Below are 26,136 nucleotides of genomic sequence, written 5' to 3' on the forward strand. Positions count from 1 at the left end.
TTTCATCCAGAAGCAACATTTAGTTGCTATATTTTTTGATCTGGGGAAATCGTATGATACCACATTATTAGAATTTATCAGCAAAGATATCGTCTTTTGCGCCACTCCCCAGTCACGTCGATATAAAGGGGAATGATCAAGAAGATTTAGCTGCCAAAAGCTGCTTTAGATCTTCCCCTATCTCAATTTTTAATTCCATATACAGATTTTAAAAGTTGTGTAACGGTCTTGGGATCTTGCAGGCACTAACAAACTTTGTCACATTAAGCCTCTCTTGGGTGATTTGTCAACTCCTATAGGTCCGGGTCTGTATTGTAAATTGCTTGATTTTTTAAAGGAGATCACATTTTTACAGAAAATTAGTGTTTTTGCATTTCTTGTATTTTAATTATACACACATAAAGATTTGTGATATTTGTTTTTAATATATATGAAACTATATATTGTGATTATTATATAGCCTGTTTTGAGCTGAAGTGCCATAACCCTTTCTTACACGACAGTAGTCTTAAAATCCGTCATCACTCTCGCTTTGCTCAGTTGAGCTTAAAATACACTTTCGCAGTCCTTAATATCTAGTCTGAAAGAGGACGGACGAAGTGTCTTTATCCCAACATACTTGAAGAATCATATTTGTGTGATACTTTATACAAAACAAAATGATGTCCTGGGATTTTTTTTTATAAAAAAACAACTTCTAACTTGCAATACAGAACAAAATCCATATAGGCCAACATATTTACAATTACAAATGATTCAGATATTTACAATGCCAGTTTCTCGTGGTTAATTGATTTATGTACAAAAAATGGCAATAATTTACAAAGGCAATTAAAATATGATGTTCTTAGATATTCTTTTAGATTAAGATGCATGATCTTTAGTCCTCTCAAAAATAATATATTCCAAGGAACAAATATATACAAAAGAACTAATTATAATAATATGTACAATTAAAAATATATTTATATTGTCTTTAATTAAGTAACTGGAAAATGCACTCGGTGTTTCAGTTGATGATTTCTATTATTGGATTTATCATAATTTTGCTTTGTACACATCAATGGCATACTCTACGTATCAACATACTAGCAAAGTGTGCTTTATGTCCTGAATAATTATAAATTTTCTCCTGAATATCCATTTTATCAGAAGTAATTTTGTTATTAAGTATTTCATTCCGTTATGTATCTGTCTGGACCCGAAGATGATTCCGAAATAGAACAAATAGGACGTATTCCTTCAGTGGGTTGATATAAGATGTTGTCGAAAGCTTGGCCTGTCGAAGATGATCTGGGATATAAATCTGTAATAATAGCTGCAGATCTTTTCAGCCTAGAAATTAATTATAATAATTTTGTATAATAATTATAAGCAATAATAAATGACAGTCATGTTTTATCAAGAGAGCGTTTGGTCAATCTAGAAAACATAAACATTTTTACAAAATCGCCCAAGATCGACTAGGATCAATTATTACATAATAGCTAAATCTGACTATTGTCGGTTTTTATTTTGGTTTCAAAAGTTATATAAATTATTATTTAGATATGTATTCACATGACAAGCCTATAATCAACTCTCTAGACAATCGGGTGGCGCAGATGTAAACGGATTGAAATACGATCGCCATTTAATGATTTAATCTAAAAATAGAGAAGCTAGGCTGAGTCTCGATTAACAAGTAACGATAATAAACAATCTATGTCAAAACTCCAAATAGTGATAACATGGCTCAGAATAAAGTAATTTGAATGAAATTTTCAATGTATTAATTTTGAATTATCTATAATGGAACTATTATAGCAAGAACGATCCGCTCTTTGTCTAAACTTACATAATGTGTCTTTAAGTACGTGGAATTCGTAAAAGTATGTGTGAAATGAAATGAAATGTCTTACTTTCTGTGCCATTCGTGCTCATGAATACGGTTGTGTGGCAGTCTACTGTAGGGATATTTTTAGCATGCTGCAAGTAGTAAGTACAAACAGGACTATCGTGCCACCCGAACGACCTGGCGTTTTTCCTTACCAGGCACCTCTGTCCTGCACCACTGACATGGCGGTAACCATGGCAGCTACCGCGGCTTTCGTGAACGGTCAGTTAGAGTCGACAGACGACTCTACTGTTGGTCACGTACAAGCGGGGAATCGAAACAACACTCGACACAAAGTAGGTCTTTCCGGGATAAACGTAATAATTTTATTTCAATAAGGACCCGGAGAAAACCCACGAGGTTGGAAAGGAGACCCGACTCCACTGCACGTACAAGCTGGGAATCGAAACCTCGCCACCCGACTCAATGACAGACCCGATGATCTAACGTACACCCAAGACCCAACCTCCCGAAAAGTAAAAAAGGAATTGCTTGAAGTTCAAGGTCAACGCTGCCATCACTATCTTAGGTTAAATCTCGTTTACGTTTCCTGGAGTCATTCTGCGAGTTGTTCAAGTACTTGGTATGATTACCTCATTTAAGTTGTTTATTTATGAAATAAGCCGAAGGTATTCATTGTAATGATTGACGAGTAATAATTAACTCTTTGTAATCGGCCGAAAGTAGATTGATTTATGATACGTGACCGGTTCATTGTTTTACCAATCGGCCTGATAATTAATTCTTTGCAAATCGGCCGAAAGTAGATTGATTCGGGATAATTTAGTGGCCGGTTCATTGTTTTACCAATCGGCTAGATTAAAGATCAATCGGCTAAAGCCGACAAAAAACAGCCGATTAAGATCCCTGCACCCAACCTCCCGAAAAGTAAAAAAGGAATTGGGGTGGGTTTGGCTGTTCATGGTATTGAGATCCGCTACAGATGACTTACCTATTTTTCTTCACTCGAACAATAACTATAGCTATGATACAACAAACCGCTACAGCTACACATATCATAGCAACAATCCATTTAGTATCCAATACCTGAAACTGTTATATGGAAAACAATTAACTGTTTATTTATAGTATTCCATAAAATTGTGAACTATACTAAAATGTCATAAAAATAATTTAGTTGGCTGTTTTGGTATGGTGTATTGTGTTTATTTATTTGGGTTGTTGTTTTTCTTTCATTTTATATTGGGGTCGGGGTGGGGGTGGTTGGTAGAGTGGTCTGACCTTTGTGCCGCAGATCATAAGGCCGGTTATCCATGCTGGTGGCTAGCCAGTTTCCTCTCACTTCTAAAGCTCCATCCTCCGGTATATGTTTCTGGATCTTGCATCATTGTATAAGACACTGTATCCGCGTGAATTCCAAGCGCAAGGATGTTGTATGTATTTTCACAAACAACATAAAACCAAGACTGGGACAATTGAAAGCTTCGAGGCAACGGGAAGTAATCGGGTTTTACTTGCCGTTCAGCACCATAAGCAGTCTGATGCATTATAAATGGACTTTTAAACAAATAATAAATATTAGAAACATCTACTGATTGGTCAAATCAAAATCATCAATAACTAGACGAAAATCTTGTTCTGTGAGAATATTTAGGTGAAGTTTTACCGGATTCGAGTCTTGTTTTGCTGTTAGCGCATTTCTTGTCGTGCCCTCGTAGATTTCATATGGAATTTGCCTGTAGAATTGTTCGGCTGTCAAATCACTTAATAGTTTTTCTAATTTTTGTTTAGGTATCCTCCTTCTTCCAGACACCACTCGAAATGAAACGGACGTTATTTCTTCACTGTAATACAAAATGTTGACATATTTATTCTTTTATCTTCATTAGCCAAGTCACAGTAGAATAATAGAACATTAAACCCTGTTTCGTTTCTATGTTACGATATATCGTAATTCAAATTATCAAAGTATCCAATGGACTTATGAAGATGGGTATATGTGTAATATTTTACTCGAATATCGGCGTTTCAGCTTATACAATGTACGTGCATACAACTTGCCAATGGTCAACATGGGATCTTGGATTTTCGTCCCATTGGAACGAGTCCATAATTTGTTTAACATAAATTGGTCGTTACACAAGGGAGGATCTAGTAAGGGCACACCCGGCACACTTCCCCCGCCATAGCTAGATCCAGGGATAGGGGGCGCTTTTTAGAACCGGATTCTTGTCTCAAATCACTGGAAATGCTTTTTCCAGGCTTCTAGGTTTCAAAATTTTCCGGGTAAGAAACACCGCCATCACCCCCTTAGTGCGCTTCACGGCTTCGACGCTGGCAGCCGGGGGCTTCGCTGCCCGTGCACCCCCTATCCATAGTCTCTGGGCACGTTGGTCGTTGGCTTCGTATTGCGTCCAATGGAAAGGGTGCGGTTCGGCGCCCAGGGGGAGGGGGGCTGCCACCCTTGCCCCCTTCCCCCGCTAGCTACGGACCTGCCTAGTTGTTCGGATGAGAGTGTCTTGTATATCACTGGTAACCCGTTAAAGACCCCCGAAATCAGAGTAGACAGTTGTCCCACACCAGACCAAAAAGTCCCTCATCCTACTACCTGGCCTATGCACGTTTCCATTAGCCCATTTGGTGCAGAAAAGGACGGCGTTAAACGCCATTTCCATTTTTAATTGTTAACCATAATTAAGTTCTTACCCCATTTGTCCAAAAACAAACTCAGTTTTTACCGCCATTCGTATTCCCGAGTCTTCGTAATTACCATACTGTATTAGAATCTTTTTTATACCATTCCTTACTATACCTTCATCTACCTTACTTAAAGAACCCTTTACGTAAAACGGTATCCTTATTTCTGAAAATAATATCTTGACGTACAATAGGTTTAAAAAAATGAAATTAAAGTTATTGCTATTTCAACAAGACCATGCTTTAAAACCTGTGCAGATCAACAGGGCATACATAACGTACAATATGCTTTTCGGATGGAGGTACATTAAAGAACCCATGACAGTTGGAAATTGAATTAAAAGTAGGCCGCTCTCCGATCAAAAACGTCCTTCATAGCACACAGCATGGCTGATGTTCGTCTTCAATTGGTCCGACTAGTGCAGAAAAATAAGACATTAAACAAATATTTCATTTTATTTTAGCTGATGTGCCATGCAAAATGTAAATGATGTGAATTATATTAATGATAATGCTGCTTTGGATGTGGTGTACACCCGATGTTATAAACGATTATGAAACATAAAAAAATCCTAAATACCTTTTGGTTTGTAAAATATTTGGGATGTTGTTGGTAAATGCGTTGTTATTTCTGTGGTTGTTATTGGTGTAGTTGTTTCTATATATTCAATTTCAGTGGTTGTTTCATCTGAATAGTCAGTCGATTTTATAGTATCGTCTGTAGTTGTTTCGTTGCAGTAAACGCCTGACCAATCGCTGGAACAGTTACAGTAAAAATTGCCATTTTCCTCTTCCACGCATGTTGCATTATTATAACAAGTTCCTCCATCATAACATGGGCCTATTGATGATTCACAGAGTGGACCGGTGGACATGTCATCACAGATACACCCAAAACTGCCATCATAGTCTATGCACGTCGAGTTGTTAAAGCATGGATTGGTTGAACATTCATCGATATTTTGAGAGCAATTCCAGTCAGTCCTGCCATCAGCGCAGATACAGTTATAGCCTTCAGGTAAATTGATACACGTCGATCCCTCATTACAACTATTGTTGACACAATAATCAATTTCACTTTCACAATATACACCTGAAATTTATTTATATAGAATGGCGAATATCAAGGTGTTATAAACAACACTGTTCACTACAAGTATATATTATACTGATGAATGGATCTCACAATTTGTCTGCGATATCACCCAAGGTGGAAGCGGACGTAAAACCCTACGAACGAACGGGACTCACAAAGGTTGGGATGGCCCAATGTCTAGGGTGTTTCGCTTCGAGCTCTAGCTGGCCAGGCAACTCATGCTTGTCGTCTTGGTTTTGATCCCTGTCGTGAGCGTACAAGGCTTGGAGATAGGGGCGCCTTCTCAACCTGGTGGGTTTACTCTGGGTACTCCGGTTTCCTCCTGCGATATCACACAACGTTAAGACGGAGGGATAGAATAGGGTTTAACGTCTCGTCAACATAACACTGTGATCATTTTGAGACTAACATGTTACATGTTTTATTTCAATGGTCACGTGTGCAATGCCATGAATTCCATCTGCAAAGGGTTCTTTTACGTGTAGGCTAACCACTGGGTACACTCATAGGCGTACAGAGAAATTTTTGACTGGGGGGGCGGTGGTGGTTGGTGCCCAAAAAATGTAGTTAGGTTCTTAGTATGTTACATAATAATAATAAATTTGCTGTTAAATTGGACACATTCAAGAAAGCAATATTATTTTATACAACTTTTACAAAGTACAATTGTGTGCCCAAATTTTCCCAGCATTTGGTGACCAAAATGGGGGGGGCGGCTGCCCAACTAGCTCAAGCGAATAATGGATATAAAATTAAACCATATGCTGGTCCCGAAATGACCTAGTTTGTGTCGAGTGGACGTTAAGCCCCATCTCTCTCTCTCACTCTCTTAAAACGTTCTTCTCGGCCCACAACAGGATCCAAGCCAGGGACATTATGGTCGAGAGGCCCGTGCCCTATCGCTCGGCCACCCCGGCCCCAAAACTGATTGACAAAACATGGACAGGATGATGAGTTAAACCACATTGGACAAAAATAATTATAATCCTCCATCGCGCATGGGTGCCACTGTAATAGGGTGAATCTATTTTGGGATGGTTGTAATTTTGGATTATTACTAAGTCCTTACCAGAACAAGATGGCATAACTTTGTGACATTAGACCAATCGCCCGCTTTTTGGATCGGTAATAACTATAGTCCAAATGTCTGGCCTTTTCATCGGCCCTGCCATCTGGGGTAACTATTTTGATGGCCGAAGCCTAGGGGACAGTTTTTTTTTCATTTTAGAAAATATGTTGCTCTGCACTTACCAGTATATCCAACATAACATTCACAAACAAAAGCATCAATATGATCAACACATGTAGCATTGTTTACACATGGTTCATCAACACAGTCATCAATATTTTCTTCACATAGTTCACCAGTATAACCTGCTATACAACTACAGTTAAACCCGTCTATCTCTCCCATACAGGTGGCCTGATTCTGACAGGGACTGGCACTACAATAATCTTCTTCACAGAGACCTCCACCATATCCTAGAGGGCACTCACATTTATACGAACCTATTAAATTCACACACAGTCCACCATTTAAACATGGCTCAGATTCACATTCGTTTACATCCAATTCGCACTGTTTACCTGCAAGAGAAATCAAAATTTCATTCATAGTACACTGTATGGTGTATGCCCGGCCGTCTTCAATGGCCCAGTCGGAGCAGAACAGTAGGACATTTAACCCCATTTCAATTTATTTCCATTACTATATCATTGCTTTGGATTCGGATCCTTTATACTTGGAAACTTGCACGGGTTAAAATCTAGCATCCATATAATGTAATAATCATTAATTGTCAATTTCCATAGCCTTTCTTAGCAGTTCAGACTATCGATGGATAGGGAAACTTCAATTGGACAGTAGTCAATTTTATCATATTGCACCAAATACAAAATAAATAGCACAATTAAATGTCTTGTAAGATATTGATTTTTATGACGTACTCTTGAAATATCCATCTGATTAAAACACAGATCCTATTTCATTTCGTTTTTTTTTTAGTTCAAAATTTCGTTTTATTTGTCTGTACTACAATAGGATCTGGAAAAGTTGTTAATGTAACCTGTGTTGTGGATGGCGTGAGGGATTAGCCAATTTAACCATCAGTTACGGCGACGTCAAGGCGAGCGATGCACGGAACTGTGGGTAAACCACTGGAAATGTCAACGCTGATCGATTAATCAATGTCTGACGTCATAGGGTCAAAAGCCGTTTGTACGGCCTTTGACTATAGCAGGTAGTGTAGTGTAGGCCATCGACGGTATAAAAAAACGAAACAAAATATAGATTGTATTTTAATCAGATTGCTTATAGCGATCAAACAAACAAATATACAAAACTTTCTCGTATCCCACGATATACTGTATTCTCTTTCGTATGTTGAGGGTACATGTTTAAGAATCCAAGTGATGTTTTGATTTCCACATAAGTTTGTGGTGGTTTGACATTCAAAACAAGTTGGGGTTTGTTTTTTTTTTTGGGGGGGGGGGGGGGGTTGGTGGGGGGGGGGGGGTCTGGTTAAATAGAGATATCTGACTTATGTTGAAAATAACACAAGCTTTGTTGTTGTGATCACGAACATTCAAATTGAAATGTTGAAATTAACCTTTTAACCTTAAACCTGCGCAAAATCAAATTTCATTTACAAAATACTTATTTAAAACTTGACTTACCAGTAAATCCAAGTGAACATATACATCTATACATATCGACCTCATCAATACAAGAACCATTATTTCTACATGGTGACGAGTCACATTCATTAATATTTATTTCACAATATAAACCAGTAAAACCCGGTAAACATTTACATGTGAAGTTACCAATACCATCTAAACACGAACCGCCATGTTCACATGGTAAACTTTGACATTCATCGTAATTTAATTCACAGTTACTACCTATACACAAAAATAAAAACGAAAATAGAAATTAAAGAGGCGAAGCGACAAAAGACCAATCAATATTTTCTCTATTTAAACTTAACAAATATAAGGAATGGGAAAAGTTTAATTGAAGTGAAATTTGGATGACTACAATGAGTACAACTTACGTTTAGTTTGATAGATTTCATTCATTTTTTGAACCAATCTAATTTTAAAAGAATATCGGTTATTGTGTTTGACCTGAAAGTCGATATTTGCTGGATTATTGGACCTTTAAAGAGTTTGGCAAAATCCCGACAAAGACAAGACGTGTCGTGGTCAAAACTATAGTTTTAATGCGATAAGAAATAGGCAAAAACTATATGGGTCATATGTATTCTACTACTAAATATTATAATGTGTTTGGGGCGGGTAGAATGGTTAGCAAGAGCGCGCTGTATCATAAGGTCTGTCACTGAGTCAACTGACGTGGTTTTGATTCCCGGGTTGTACGTGGTAAGAAGTGAGCGAATTATTTAAATAAAATTGAATCATATAGGTTAGTCCCGAAATGACCTAGTTTGTGTCGAGTGGACGTTAAACTCCATTTCTCTCTCTCTGCCCTAGGTGGTTGAATCTATAACCTTGTGGGCCGTATATGAGTGCTTTAGTAATGTTTCCCTGGTATTTAAACTCCAAAACAATTGGGTCAAAAATTGATTGGTATTTAATTGTTTTACCTGAAGTGCCGCCTGGACAATAACATTTATAGCCTGCTACTTCATCTTTACATATACCTTGATGTAAACAAGGTGATGATTGACACTCATCTATATCTGTTTCACAATTAAGCCCCGCCCATCCTTCATTACACTGACAATTATAATTGTTGATAAGATCAATACAGGTACCATTATTCTTACATAAATTACTATTACAATCATCTATATTTATCTCACAATTTCTACCTGAAATACATAAATTACTGTTATAATCATCTATATTTTTATCTCAAAGTGTCTACATGAAACACATAGATTACTGTTATAATCATCTATATTTATCACAGACGACAGTGTCTACCTGAAACACATAGATTGCGGTTATAATCATCTATATGTATCTCACAGTGTCTACATGAAACACATAGATTACTGTTATAATCATCTTTATTTATCACAGTGTCTACCTGAAACATATAGATTACATTTTGGATTCCATTTTGGATTCCATTTTAGCTGCCATTTTGAATTGCAGCCTTGTTGGATTTTCGAAATTTATCTCTAAAATCAGAGACATCGAAAACCATATTTAAAAAAAACGTAGTAAAAGTCATATCTTGCAAGATTCTCGCTGGTTATGTGGGGAAAATGCCATTTTATTATCAAATTTCGAAGCAATTTTGAAAGAAATGGGCAGCACCATGTGGAAAATACATTTTTGAATTTTTCTATTCTCAAATCCGTTTTTTCGGCACATTTCGCCTCCATAATCACTCTGTGTTTGAAGAATTTAAAAAAAATATTCATTGTCCCACCACTAAAACGTCCGGAAGACCATCATATTGAATTAGGTTAATTACGCCGAATTTGAGTATGATGTATCATTGAACCAAACTGCATTGGTTTCTTTTGCAATTTGTTTGGGGTAAAATGTTATCCCTCCGCAACTATATACCGTTACAAAACACACGAACAAACGTTCTCTGTATGCGGTGATATCGCTAGATTTGTTGTATTCTTCCTGGCTGTTGTGGGCGACGGCGAACCAAGCAGCGTAGGATTAGAATCAGTGATGGGATTTTGCCCGTATATTCCGGACTTGTCCGAATCTTTTTTCCAAACGCCCAAAATTGTCCGACCGGGAATATGCCCAATCGGACATCAAGACATGGTGAATAATATTCAAAATTCCGAAATTACTGAGTGTATAACTACCCCTCAACCCGATTATCGTCGATAATACGCTGGATTTATTAGGTAATTAAGTGATCAACGTAGTTATCGTGTTATACTGTCTGTCTATAAACCTACCTTGATTAACTACTTAATCTGCCTTGATTGACTGACTTAATCCTTTGTCGGACAATTCATCAATCTAATCTTAAACAGAAGTCATTGCTTTCCCTTTGTCGGACTATTCATCAATCCAATAAGAGTGATTATAATTTTAATCCACCTGTTTACCTCGTGGTTTCTCAATTGTCGAGCATTTGAATCATATTGATGTGAGCCGACAGCATCTATAAACTAATCATAGAAGTCACATATCCTAAGAGTATATAACACCCTAAATCAATGGACAGTCATTTTGTCTACGATATCTTTTACGTCTTTTAAGACTCCATATAGAAATTCTCATCCACAGTGGCACTTTCCCGTGATCTTGAGCGCCGCACGAAAATCGCTTATGATGAAGCTATGTGCCGTGAGTCACGTACGCCAAACGCTGCAGGAAGTTACGTCATTTTACAAGTAGGTACAGATCGGCAAGCTTTCATTCTATCATATTACGAAAACATGAAATTTTATAGAAATATCACTGACATAAATTTGAATACCACAATTAAATATTAAAAATAGCGAGGTGTTCCCATTTTTATTACGCACAGATTTGAATATTTTTGTGACAGTTTATAAAGAAGAAAATGATTCTTATTCCGGAAGTTCTACATTCATTTGCTGCCGATAAACGAAGACACGTAATTTTACAGGAATATTAGGCTTACTGTTGTGAATTTGATGCCGAAGCAGTGGACAGTCATTTTATTTGCCATATCTTTTACGTCTTTTAAGACTCCATATAGAAATTCTCATCCACAGTGGAACTTTGCCGCGATCTCGATTTATGTCTTTTTACAAGTAGGTACGGATCGGCAAGCTTTCATTCTATCCTATTACGAAAACACGTATTTTTATAGGAATATCACTGACATAAATTTGAATACCGTACGGGAATTAAATATGAAAAATAACGATTTTCACCTATTTTTATTAAGAGTTGAATATTTTGTTGACCCATGATTTTTAATTGTGGTATGAATACGTCAGCTTAAATAACGATAAGAGTTATGCCCTTTTATTTTCGGTAAAATGTCCGATAGGAAAAATTTTGAAATCCCATCACTGATTAGAATGCTGTGATATATGCGTGAACCCTAGGCATCTGATCACAAACTTTTAAATTCGACTGTTCTTAAAAAAAACCTTAAATATCCACGTTGACCTGACCTTAAACCTGTGCAAAGTCAATTTGCAAAATACTTATAAAATACTTAACTTACCAGTAAATCCAAGTGAACATATACACCTATACATATCGACGGCATCAATACAAAAACCACCATGTCTACATGGCGACGAGTCACATTCATTAATATTTATTTCACAATATAAACCAGTAAAACCCGGTAAACATTTACATGTGAAGTTACCAATACCATCTAAACACGAACCGCCATGTTCACATGGTAAACTTTGACATTCATCGTAATTTAATTCACAGTTTTTACCTAGAACAAAAATAAATGTAGTAGAAATTAAAAAGGCATCGGGACAGAAGACCAATAAACTTGTTCTGTATTCAAATTTAACAAAAACAAGGACAGAAATTGTTTATGACCAGTTTAGACTGCCAGATCTTAATCATTATTGGGCCAACATGCCTTTTTTAAAAGCAAGATGTTATTCGTAACCACAGTAGGATTAGGGCTAGGGTGGGTTTAGAGTAATCCCGTATCATAAATGTTGTATCTACGGGGTAATGGGTTAGGGTTAGGGTTAGCATTTGCAAATTTTTATTCGTAGACACCTTAGTTACGAGTAAACTTTTATCGGTAAACACTGTTGTTTGGAGGTAATCTTTATTTGTAATGGTAAATGCTGTTCTTGGGAGATAATCTTTATTTGTACCGGTAAACACCGTGGTTATTCGTAAACACTGTGTATACGATGTAATTTTTAAAAAGAAAAACAAGTGTTTACGAATAACCCTGTCCTTTGATTTAATAAAACAATCTTTAATTGTGTTTGATTTGAAAGTCAGTTTTTGCGTTTTTCTGGACTACTGGACCTTTAAAGGAATTATCCAAATCCCTAAAAAGACAAGTGACGTAATCAACTGTATATTTTTATGCGACAAGAAATAGGCAAGCTTTATGGGTCATATGGGTACTTTAGTAAAGCTTCCCAAGTATTTAAACCAAATCTTGAAAGCTATGTGGGCTATATGTGTAAGTGGGTGCTTTAGTAAAGCGTCACAGGTATTTAAACCAAATTTTGAAAGCTATGGGGGCTATATGTGTAAGTGGGTGATTTAGTAAAGCGTCCCAGGTATTTAAACCAAATTTTGTAACCTATGTGGGCCATATGGGGGTATATGGGTATTCTAATAAACCTTCTCGGGTATTTAAACCAGATGTTGTAACCTATGTGGGCCATTTGTGTTTATCGGTGCTTTAGTTTTTCTTCTTTTATTAGTGTTTAACTTTTAACGTCCGCCACCACCGAGGTTGATATCGCAGACCAGTTGCCTTATTTTTATTATCTTAGCGCGCGCAGGGGTCTTCCCTGTGGGAGGAAACCGAAGTAACCGCAGTAAACCCGCGAGGTCGAGAAGGGGCCCCTATCTCCAAGCCACGTACCTTCACACCAGGGATCGAAACCACGACTGCAAATCTGAGGTCAGCTAAAGCTTGAAGCACGACTCTCTAGACCACTAGCACCTCACTACCACCACCCAAACCCCTTCCCTCCCGTCCGGTGCTTTAGTAATGCTTCCCGGCTAGTTAAACCAAAAACTCTCAAACAGTTGGGTCAAAAATTGATTAGTACTTAATTGGTTTACCTGAAGTACCGACTGGACAATAACATTTATAGCCTGCTACGTCATCTTTACATGTACCTTGATGTAAACAAGGTGATGATTGACACTCATCTATATCTGTTTCACAATTAAGCCCCGCCCATCCTTCATTACACTGACATTTATAAGTGTTGATAAGATCAATACAGGTACCATTATTCTTACATAAATTACTATTACAATCATCTATATTTATCTCACAATTTCTACCTGAAATACATAAATTACTGTTATAATCATCTATATTTTTATCTCACAGTGTCTACATGAAACATAGATTACTGTTATAATCACAGTGTCTACCTGAAACACATAGATTGCGGTTATAATCATCTATATTTATTTCACAGTGTCTACATAGATTACTGTTATAATCATCTATATTAATCACAGTGTCTACCTGAAACACATAGATTACTGTTATAATCATCTATATTCATCTCACGATGTCTACCTGAATAAGATAGATTACAATTACACATGCAACCAAATAAATTATCTCACAATGTCTACCTGAAATAACACATAATGACAATCATATTTTGATAGATCAGAACAAACATGGTTATATCTTTGAGTTTGCGACCTGTCGCCGTTTAAATCTTACATAACAGTTTATTAATTTTGCGCTAACCGTATTCGGATGTGGTCACTGTACAGTAAATATCAATCATTTAAAGCTCTCCGACATTTTAAGGTTTCAGCAATCACACACTGCCCAGTCCCCAACCCCGCAACACACATTATTTTCAAGAAGATACCTGTACTTATTTTATTTACCTGTCCAGCCATCGTCACACACACAAAAATAGTTATTTAACACATCTTCACAGATCGCATTGTTTAAACATGGCAATGATTGACATTCATCAATATCTGTTTGACAGTTGATACCTGCCCAGCCATCATGACATTTGCATGTATAACTGTCAATTCCATCAATACATTCACCATTATTATTACACGATTTATCTTCACAATCATCTACATTTACTTCACATCGTGCACCTGAAATTATACATCAGTAATTTTTGTATTTTAACTAAAACGTCTGAACTGCCACCACGAATGCATATCCAAAGTTACACAACGTTTATAGGCGTCTCGAAATGAAATGTTAATCGGTTATACCTTGAACTATGGAACGTCATTTTTGACCTGGATTTCGGCTAATCATTGAATTAGTTTATCTCTAGTTTGGATTCCATTTTCTTTGAAATGTCAACACAAAAATGTCACTGCTTTTATTACAACAGAAGTGGAAACCACACCTGAAGCCGATAGTTGGATTGGTTGGCAGTTAGACATAAAATTTATCAACTGATCCAGCAGAGTTGCGCATAGAATTTTAACTTTGAGACATACAACATGGTTGTAAAGTGTAAAATAGTATAATTAATTAAATGTACTAATAATTAACTAAGCCATGCAAAACTAACTGAAGTCTGTCTACAGTTAACTGGTTGGTATTTTAATTCCAACATTGACGCTTTTAGTCGAGGCTATACTTCTGGAATATTGAGAAATATTTATTCTGGTTTCATTTAATGACATTGAAATTATAGTATATTCAGTCTCTGTGTGTATGAAAGATGTAAAATGGATTAGAATTTTTGAATATGGCGGTAGAGATCTATTCTCAGAGTAGATAGTCCTCTGTGCGCAGATAATATGACTAAGCTTCATCTGAGTTTTACTCCTATCCTTGACCTACCTTCAAATCCACTTTTACATAAACATGAATATTCACGATGGCCGTCTTTACATTTTCCTCCATTTTGACACGGTGACCATTGACAATCGTTAATACTCTGTTTACAACCACTAATAATGTTCGTCCATCCTACAAGATTAAAATGATACATAATATCATAACAAATATCTACAAAACACAAAACCCATAATCACAAATGTACATTTTTAAATATTTGTTCCCACCACCATGGCTTTAGCAGTGGCAGAAATATACGTTTACCAGCATCTTTGTACAAGGAAGCAAGAGTGTTACAGACAGTATTTATTGAGCAGTAACTCTGGTCAAAAACAATATCTTTTTATAGTTTTCACCAGGTGTTCGTGTCAATTGCTGTGATTCGACATCAAATTTCAACTAGGTTCTCCATATGACAATGCCAAAACTTTTGACAAAAAAGGTTCTGATCTTTAGATTACAAGGTTGCAGTGACAGGAGCAATGACTCCGCATGGAAATGATCCTGAATTTCAATAGCTTTCCTTTTTAAGGGGGAGATAGAGAAATGGGGTTTAACGTTCACTCACCACAAACTAGGTAATTTCGGGACTAACATACGGTTCAGTTTTATTTCAATAATTTGCTAGGGGTCATAAGCAGTGGGAAGAAACCGGAGGACCCGGTGAAACCCACGAGGTTGGACTCACGTACAAGCGGTGAACTGAAACCACGCAACTTGACTCAATGGAAGACCTTGTGATCAAACGCGCACGCGTTAACCATTCGGCCACCCAACCAACTTTTTCCGCTTTAAGACAAGCCGAAAAATCGATAAAAGCTGTAATTGGTAATCATTAAGTCATATATGAGAACGATTATTTGTTTGGGTTTTTTAATGAGCAAAGTTGTTGGTTATGGTGCTCGCTGGGTTGAACAGAACTTCAGGTCATAATAATAACCATCTCCACAAACTACATTATTGTGTCCAAATTCTAGGTACCAACCAGATGTTGTGTTCTTCTTAGAAGCCATCGTATCACACTTTTCGGCATCAAAATAAACCAATTCGATTTTTCATTTAACAATTGGCCAACGTAGCTTCCCCACCGCAAGTGTCCGCACCACAAGTGTCCGCACCACCTGAGTAACAATTTCAAAATACTGTACATTCTTTCACGTCTTTCTTTTTAAACCATATTATTATAGTTATCACGACTCACCTGGTAGACATATTTTAGCCCCTGTTGTTTTATCGCATGTGTAATGTCCCCAATAGCTATCTGCACCAACACAATATACGTTACAGGATGAACCATAATACCCTGCACTACATTCACTTGATACCATAGCCGTTAACCTGAAATAATTCATAACATTATACATTCACTTCATACCATAGCCGTTAACATGAAATAATTCATAACATTATACATTCAATTGATACCATAGCCGTTAACCTGAAATCATTCATAACATTATACATTCAATTGATACCACAGCCGTTAACCTGAAATCATTCATAGCATTATACATTCAATTGATACCATAGCCGTTAACCTGAAATTATTCATAACATTATACATTCACTTCATACCATAGCCGTTGACCTGAAATCATTCATAGCATTATACATTCAATTGATACCACAGCCGTTAATTATTCATAACATTATACATTCACTTCATACCACAGTCGTTAACCTGAAATCAAATTGCTAAACCATACAAGACAAAAAGAACAAGAATAATGTAAGCCTAATCTAAATTGCACACGATATCTGTCAGTACGTTTGGGTGGATTTCAGGAGTTGAAGCTACTTAACTGAAGGTAACTTATAAATTAATATCCCACAGCAGAGTTACTACTAACTGCAGAAGAATTTGCTTGCTAATCATATGACAACATTAAGAAATGTTCTAAAATCGCGACAATCTTCTGTGTCGCAGAATAAAACAAGAATTGAAAATTCATAACATAATGATCGTGATATATTTATTAAAACATTCATAAATAAAAAATAAACTTACGTTACTCTATTCGACATAACTAAGCGTTTAGATGTCCCAGGTGATATATACAGTAGAGACTGGAGAAAAATAACAAAATCATGCGCACTATTATCATCAACATCCCAAACACCAACTTTTATCTTCAATTTCGACTGAAAAACCAAGGTGGATTAATAAAGGGTGGGGGAGAACTCTGTAGTTTTTGGTTTCGAAAGATAAAGCGAAAGTCGGCTTTATTTTAAAACTAATTTTAGTTGATTTTGTTTGTTTTTCTTTACACCAGATTCATGGATGATTGACATAATATATCTTCCATGTACACACCTACTTACCGGTAATGAATTTACTCTGAAAACCATAGGATTGGCTGTGTTGGCGATTTTACTTCCGAAATTAATATTATTCTGATTCGACACTTCTCCAGTAGCTATTTTACCATAGACACAACTATTTATATTCGTATTCCTACAAAGTAACAAAACACATTATCGTCTATATTTATGATGACCACAAGGTCATGAAGTCTAGGCTAGAAAGTCCCAGGGTGGGCGCAGGATAGCCTTCTTCGTATCGGGCATTGCGCCAGACGGACTGGCCTGTGACACTATACAGTTGGGGCAAAATCCTCTACCCTCATAATCATAATTTTATTTAAAGCCCTTTAGACACCCTCCAGGTAAGTTTTGAGACTAATAAATGGTATATTTTTGTATTTTAATAATTTGCGCACTGTGGGATTTATATTTGGGAGAAAGTCGCACTTGGTTATAGGCAGTGATATGACTTGTCTAGTAAAAAACACTAAGCTAGTTGACAGCCATTTTATTTCCTATACATTTGAAAACACTTAGTATCCTTCGAGAATTTTGAGTACTTGTTCTACTTTAATAAAATTGAAAAGGGTGTATTAAGTAAATCTTTGTGCTTTTGACAGGTGGGAAACTGAGTAGAACCGCATTACAAAATACTATACCAATTTTGGGGTATGGCGGCCATTCCTGACAGAGGTATTTTCTCGAAATAGATAGTTATCTGTGCGCAGAATGATACGGACCACGCGTTAGACTACTTCACTCGACGTAACACCAACCAACCCCCAATTAACAACCAGGGGCCTGTTTCACTAAATTTTTAGTAAAGATAAAATCCATACTTTAGTAGAAACTTCAATTTTGATTGGCTAAGTACTAAAATCAATCTAATATTATCCAATCAAATTACTAAAATATGGATTTTATCTTAGTTAAAATTTCGAGAAACAGGCCCCCGGCCATTGACAGAGGCGGATTCAATGGGGGGCGCGAGGGGCGTGCGCCCTCCCCCCCTAATTTTCGACAGTGCCCTTTTTTACTGCTGAAAGTGCCTTTTCTCAGTCTCAAATATGTCCGTTCCGAACCCGTTGTATGGATCCCAAATGACTCAAACCATCGACTCAAACACACCAGTCTGGGAAATAGCTCTTGGAACAGCTACAGATGCAAGGAAATGACGGATAATTTTCTTGGGGACCCCCCCCCCCCCTCAGCGGCGTGCCCCGTCTCCGCGGTCAATGCCTTCATTTTGCAGCGCCCCCCCCCCTTTTCAAAATTCCCAGATCCGCCCCTGATTTAGTTAAATCATGATGATGATTTGTTGGCTGTGAACGATCAATAGTTATAATCATCACTGGTCATGATTAGAAATGTTTTATTTTTATACTGTACCCATTACTTCTGTCCAGACAAACGGTGAAACGATGATCACACGCTGATCCACAAAATATCCATCTACCATCACAACAGTGTCCATTATGACCTTTACCCCCGGGATTGCGAAACGTCTGTAACTGAACTTTGATCAAACCACTAGAAGACACAGGCTGCAAAAAGAGTTTAAAACACAAATATAATCATGCATATCATATGTTCTCAATGCAACATAACGTAAAATTTCAAATTATTCCTTTACAGTCGATTTATAAATATAACAAATCATCTTAATAATTAAAGAGGACCGAATTTAAGCTGAAACTTTAGAAAATTGGGAACGCAGAAAAGAATAACAAAACAACAAAAAGCGTAATTGTGTAGTTATGCCCTCGTTCTCTTTCTATTTGTCCAATTAAATGGAGGCCAATGCATAAGTCGTCTTTACAAGCTTAATGACCGATCTCCAATCCTTTTATTTTTTTTATCCCTGCGATCTTTGCCCTTCTTTAGTATACACCCACCCTTCATCCCCACCCCCTCGCAACAATTTGACACCACAAAAAGTCGATCTGCCATAATTGTTTTCAATATTTAAACATGCATTATGTAAGAGCTAAATCTGCCTATTGTGGGCCTTTCTTTCGGCCTGGAATTTTATCTAAATCATTAATTAGACATTAATTAACTTATCCAGATAATAATCATCTCTCGATGCCATCGTTAGCCTACGATATTTAGTGGGCTTGAATACATTTTAAGATGGATAATTTAATGTAAAAATAGATAATCAAACCTTTGTTTATTATCATACCAACGTTAGTAATGACGATCGAGGCTAGCTTAAAATTGAATCGCTAATATCTCGGTTCAGGGTGAAGCAATTTGACTGACATATCCAGAATATTCATTTTTCATTATATATTTTTAACTATTGTAGCGAGAACTGTCAGTCCTTTATCTAATCTTACCTAATGCCTCTTTAGGGTATAACTGCTTTTGACTGTTTAACGGTCAATTGTCAGATATAACACGATGCACTGACAGGGATATGTTTAACACTTTCCAATGTGGTATTTCTCTCGTGTGGAGAGATCACTTTCTGTCGTTACTCGCTTTTTCCGAACTCGTTCGGGTCCATCTGGACTACTGAAAACGACACATACCACACAGTGTGTTATGAGGAACATTTTTCCCGGACAGAGGAGCTACGATTTACTCTTTATCGAGTTCCAACTGCCAAGGATTATTTTACGTGCACGCCATTTTCCTCGTTAATTGAACTTTGTGTTGATTCCAAAAAAGGCTTGTACGCTCGTAAGACTGAGAAACAATAAGCTTTCTGTGTTAATTTGTTTTAATTGCCGTCTTGTATTGGATGTATAAATGAAAACTAACGCTTCAATTTTATTCAAACTTAATTTAGTAAGCCAACTTGGAGCCATGGTGGCTAAGTGAGTAAGACGCTGGCTAGCCAGCCTGGAGCTTCATCGGGATTTTCCGGTGTGGTTTCCCCTTGTCAGTGACAGAGGGCCTGACAAGGAAACCTGTCTAGTCGTTCGGATAGGACGAGAAACCGAGGTCCCGTGTACACGTAAAGGATCCCTTGGCTGTTGGAATTTGATATAAGAGCAGGCCGTAACGCCTCTACCCGGACAAAATTTCCCTCATAGCACACTGTATTATGTATGCCCGTTCATTATCCCAGTCGGAGCAGAACAGTAAGACGTTAAACCCCATATCATTTTCATTTCACTTAGTAAGCCAACTTATCAGAGAAATTGATATTTGGGGCGCACCTTGTTGGTTGTTATCTTGTTACAATATAACCCTATTTATATTACTTGTAGCTCTAGTTTTCCATAGGCCAGTGATGTAGCTACCCTATAACCACCTCCACCGCGGCACCTTTTTTCAAAATTAGGTCTTTCCAATAATTTTTTAACTCTTTGGTTCTTTTTTATCGCATTTCCTTAGAAGAGTTTTCTAGAAACTTGTGATTTTATTTGATATAACCACTTTGCTTTTTGATTTCAGAACAAACAAAAAAATAATAAATTTAAAATTTTTGATTTCAGAACAAACAAAAAAATAATAAATTTAAAATTATTTGGTACATGTGATTGCCCTCGCCCCCTACTTTATCAGAGTTAATGATATCGTTTCCCCTTTTCTAGGAACAACATAACATATAAATGAATTCAGCTATTGTGTAAATTAATTTTGTCAAGAGGTCTCGAAAGGCCGGAAAGTTTCTCATCAAGATTTAAAGTGTAAGTGTTTGATGTTTTATCTATAAATTACGAGATTCGGAGAAAATCCTGATATCTAAAAAGAGGTCAGTATATAGGGGAAAGGAATTACTCTGTACTGATCATGATAAATTTTAAAACTTCCTATGTATACGAGTATAAGTAAATAAATAATCAGTAACCGATTCAAATAATTATGTAATTTTGATTAACATCATATGCCTGATGGGTGCATCTCTTATTTTACCCATGGTTGAAAAGATAATGGTTTTGGGGAGGGGGGGGGGATGAAAGTAGGGTAAGTTGCTGGTTTCTATGGAGAAAAACAAAAGATACACATCTGCTTATCTTTTAAGAAGATTAGCAGAAACATCAGAATTAGTTTCAAAAGAAATTTTTTTTTTTTTTTTTTAAATATAATTTTATTTTTAAAAAAACGTCATATACAATTTACATTTATTTCAACACATTAGAAATAAGCAAATATATATATATATATATATATTTTATTTGTAGCATCAGCATGATTTCTAATAATTTCTAATGTTATATACAAGAAAGTCGGTTTATATTATATATTTGAAAAAGTAAGTAAGTCAATATACGACAGGGATATTATTTAAATATACTTGTATTCCTTTTCTTCAGACGTAAAATAAGAAATGCCTTTTAAAACCTTTTAAAATCCCTGGTTTACTATAGTCCTTTTATAAATTTGGTCTTTAACTTTTCACCCCCGTCTAGTTATGTTATCTCCCTTGCTTGGGATGAGGGAATTTACATATTTAGGAAGGTACTTAAAAAAAAACCCAAAAAACAGGTTGCTATACTCCTTTCCACGAAAAAAAGTCGAAAGAGAGAGGAGATAAATAGCTACCTTAAGAATTAAAATGCATGGTACATCTAAGGTTTTATAAGGTTCTATGTTCACATAATTGTATAATTCTAATTGAATGATAAGGGTATGCGACCAGTCTAGTTCTACAATAATGTGTTGCTTTCTACGTATTTCCATTTATTTAGGGTGTAGATATTTGATTTATAAACTTCCAATTCTAATGAGATTTTACTCATTAGAAAAGCATTATATCGGGATAGTGATGGCTTAACGTTTTCTAATTTAGATCTATATATATAGTATTTGGTTAAGAATATTAGATGGTTTGTAAAGTCCCATTCACATAAATTATTGAAACTTGTTTTTTCTGGATACCCGAAATGGATATTTTTATTTGTTAATGTTATATTTATGTTACTTTTAAGGGTAATTTCTAGCATTTCGCTCCAGATTTGTTGGGCATAACTGCAGCAAATGCATAAGTGGTTTACTGTCTCAATATCGGATTGACAGAAGGTGCAGAGAGTGGATTCGGTTAACTTTAATTTACATAGAAATGCGTTTGTATATATTATTTTATGAATATATTTGAATTGGAAGTTTTGAAGTTTGCTGTCTATACTTATATTATGTGCAAGAAGATCTCTTTCATTATATCTCTTTCATTTATTTTGATTTCTAATTCCTGTTCCCATTTGCCTATAGCCAATGGCTTTTCATGTAGCAGTGATCGATGTTAAGTCATGCTTATATACCAAGATATTAGGTTAGTGTTTATTTCTTCTAAATAAGTAATACTTTTACAATTCTGTGTTTCGTTGTGTGGGGTAGTTTTCAGAAATCTTTTGACAGGTAACGATGTCCTTTTTATATAATTTCTACAATATTCGTCAGATACCCGTTCATTTAAATTATTTTCAATAAAATACATATACAATGTATTTTTATTTTTAGATTTATTTCTAAAAATATTATTATCTAGTTCTATACATCTATTATTCCAGAAAATTTGATTTTTCGGGTGTATCAAAATATCAACATGTTTAGTATATATAGCGTACCAATTTTGAAATAATTCTTGATAAAAGGGAGATATGTTTTTAAGTTTAGAGTCGTAGTTGCAAGCTGGTAGTAAATCGCCATCATACGTGTCAAGAATAAAATTATATGTTGTTTTCCAAGTCTGTGTTGCATTAGTATAAATTTTCTTTATCCAAAAGATACTGCGAGCTATCATCATTTCATTCAAATTTATCATATTTAATCCCCCCATATTCTTCATTTGACTAATTACATTTCGTTTAAGTTTATCTGGCCCATTCCATAAAAACGCAAATATCTTAATATTAAATCTTTTTATAACATACTCTGGCATTGTTAAAGCTGACGATGGATACAATATTTTTGATATACAGAAAGTTTTAATTATTTGAATCTTGCCGATTAATATAAATTTTCTCTTTCTCCATGTATTAAATATATTTTGGAATTTCTGGAATGGTCTTCCAGTGAATATTGGAGTTTACTTTAAAATCACTGAAAAATCTGGTGTTGAAGTTCAACTAATATACACAATCTTATAAACCCACAAGAAATCCGCTATCCTGTACTGACACATCATTACTTATACAACGCCCGTAGTTTATCATCATATCGTAACCGGCCACTTTATGTACAGGCATCGTTGTGAATAAATTACCAATTCAAATTTTAAAACTAAACTAAAGACATGTTCATTTAAAAAGGCTTTTACACAGTGATCTTTTGTATAGATTATCCGGAGCTAGTTTAATTTCTAATTACATATAATTTTATCTACTTTTTCTTCTATTAGTGTTTAACGTCCGCTTCCACCGATGGTCGTACTAGCTTAACGGCGACCCGCGACTTTCACAACACGAGAGTCGCCGTTAAGCCACGCTTTTCGTCGCTCTGGCTTAACGGCGACTCTCGCCTCGGAAGTTTATAGTTAGTCACATGCGCAATGGCTACATTTTACTTCTTGTATATAAAATCAGAATGGAGGAGATTTTGGATGAGTTTGGGCTGTCGAGCTATATATATATCAACATTTTCAGTGACACTAGGGCAAATTAAAATTTATGAGTGTTACAGACACGTGTACTTTCAAAACCTGTTTAGTTACACTGGATTTAGATTTAAAATGTACAAGTCTTTATATCATTAAATATTTTCCCATTGATTTAATGTTCATTCTCGTATCTTAGACCGGCTCTAACTTTTCCCAAAATTTTCGTTGGGTAGAACGCTTTCTGCCACAGATGGAGCAACATTTGGCAAACTCTTGCGGTGACTCTCGCGTTGTTTCTAGAAACCCGCCGATCTAAATTGATGCTTTCAGCCACCATACTTTCCGCTCTTGTGAATAATCCTTGCAAATGTGTTACACATCTTGACTTCTAGATCACATTACAGGGAAACAGGCGTATTTTTATCTAACAACATGACATTGTTATTAAATGTCATATATGATAAATAGAGTTCTCTTCAAACTAGACATCGAAAATTTACTACACGGTTTAAACAATGGAACACAATACTTCGGCAGTTTGTATTTCAGTGATTACGTGTGGTGTGGTAATTTTTACCTGACATTGGTGTTATATTAACGTTTTACGCTCTATCCCAGGCAAAATTCTCCACATTCGCTTTCTACACTTACGTTACCTACATTTTATTATAAGAGTAAAATATTATCCTAAAAATTGTTAGGCTCCACACGATTCAACGTAACTTCAAAACCTATTATCGTCATCAGTTATATATAACGATTCACTAAATTATAAGATATCCTATGTTTGTTGTCCAAGACAATTGTTTCGATTTTAGAGAATGTGGACAAAACAAGTTCAAAGGCATGCATTAAATAGTAAATCTAACATAATTTAATTATAACATATAGATAAAATGTGTAAAAACCTAAAATTGGTAATAAGAACAAGGTGATGCTCTGTTAAAGGCTCAATACCACTCCTGTTGTAACTGAATAATATGTCCCAATCTTTATTCTGGTCAACAAATTGTACTATTTTACAATATTCCAATTAATTGATGATACAAATTTCATCTTAACACACCTAATTTTTAAAATTGGAAAAATTCAACTAAATGATTTGAAAAGCCTGACGTAAAGCTTTTCAAATGTGACTTGGATTTAAAAATATTTTTGAACCCTTTGGACAAGTAAAATAAGATTTAATGGATAATTTACACAACAGGTAGGACACTAACACATCAAGTACTTAGAATAAGGCTATTTGTTATTTTCTGGAGCTGTCAAGCCAGCAAGAGTGTTACTGTCCCTTTAACAAGTTAATATCATGAATTGACTAGAAAATCTAACATAATTCTATTATTAAATATAGAAAAAAATCTTTACAAGAGTGTTATATAAAACCATATAAGAACATGGTAATGCTCTGTTAACAAGTTAAATGTCGTGAATTGACTAGAAAATCTAACATAGTTCTATTATAAAATACAAAAAAAAGAAATTACCGTAATAAATGCGCAATATAAAGCTAAGAGTGTTATATAAAACCATATTGGCAATAAGAACATGGTAATCCTCTGTTAACAAGTTAAATGTCGTGAATTGACTAGAAAATTTAACATATTTCTGTTATAAAATATAGAAAAAAATCTTACCGTAAGAAGTGTGCAATATAAAGCTAAGAGTGTTATATAAAACCATATTGGTAATAAGAACATTGTGATGCTCTGTTAACTCTCCAACTTATCACAGTTTAAGTGACAAAAATCCGGTATTACGCATCTCTTGTCTATAGCGCCAAATTAATTACTGCAGAAACGTCCGGAGCTTAATTCACGGGGTCACTACTCCAATAACTGTCATTGTTTATTTTACATACTGGTAAATATATAGACAACCTACATTGTTAGTAGACTTCACGAATGGTCATTAAATTTGTTAATTATGCTATTTAGATAAATTCGCCAATGAGTTTTTAACCCAATTATAATTTACTGCATCACATATCATTCTTTGCGATGTTTCATCTTTCAGATCACTCTTATCTGAATTGTACGGTCTCTAAAATTACAGGTTAAATTTAAACAGATTATTGTTTACAGCGCTTGCAATGGTGTATCTGGTTTGGGGTGGTGGGGGTGTATGTAAAGAGCAATATCTTCCATCCCCTTACAAATGGATTTTTTCTATTATTAGATCCCTAAACAACAACACCGGTGACTTCCTTCAAACCTGACTTATTCATATACCAACAGTATAGCGTTTGTGGTTTAGAATTGTCCAAA

At 35.6% G+C, this 26,136-nt stretch overlaps 1 protein-coding gene across 3 annotated transcripts; it reads right to left on the reverse strand.

The window, feature by feature from the left end:
• Positions 1-660: 660 nt before the first annotated feature.
• On the reverse strand, positions 661-25,642 carry LOC126828789 (fibropellin-1). 3 transcript variants are annotated; one of them, XM_050558769.2, is made up of 17 exons: positions 25,507-25,642; positions 18,766-18,920; positions 17,395-17,527; positions 17,081-17,214; positions 16,274-16,410; positions 15,076-15,204; positions 14,142-14,369; positions 13,344-13,571; positions 11,782-12,009; positions 9,239-9,466; positions 8,307-8,534; positions 6,882-7,217; positions 5,115-5,627; positions 4,544-4,700; positions 3,504-3,681; positions 2,829-2,923; positions 661-1,335 (listed from the first exon to the last, which is right to left on the reverse strand). In XM_050558769.2, the coding sequence occupies exons 1-17, from the start codon at positions 25,567-25,569 to the stop codon at positions 1,176-1,178; spliced, it is 3,330 nt and encodes a 1,109-aa protein (XP_050414726.1). In that variant the 5' UTR covers positions 25,570-25,642; the 3' UTR covers positions 661-1,175. The 3 variants fall into 3 exon arrangements, with proteins under 3 accessions (XP_050414726.1, XP_055958424.1, XP_050414725.1); XM_056102449.1 differs by having other exon boundaries at positions 2,829-2,929; positions 18,773-18,920; positions 25,507-25,641; XM_050558768.2 differs by having other exon boundaries at positions 2,829-2,929; positions 25,507-25,641.
• Positions 25,643-26,136: the final 494 nt, after the last annotated feature.

The sequence above is a fragment of the Patella vulgata genome, chromosome 7, assembly GCF_932274485.2.
Source record: "Patella vulgata chromosome 7, xgPatVulg1.2, whole genome shotgun sequence".
NCBI classification, from domain to species: Eukaryota; Metazoa; Mollusca; class Gastropoda; family Patellidae; genus Patella; species Patella vulgata.

Excerpts from the sequence above, each read along its gene's own strand:
- LOC126828789 (XM_050558768.2), bottom strand. The coding sequence starts at position 25,569 with ATGTTCTTATTACCAATATGGTTTTATATAACACTCTTAGCTTTATAT. Across the intron at positions 12,010-13,343 it reads TTGTCCAGTCGGTACTTCAG|GTAAAAACTGTGAATTAAAT; the intron begins GTAAACCAATTA and ends TTTTTGTTCTAG. Across the intron at positions 5,628-6,881 it reads ATGTTATGTTGGATATACTG|GTGTATATTGTGAAAGTGAA; the intron begins GTAAGTGCAGAG and ends AATAAATTTCAG.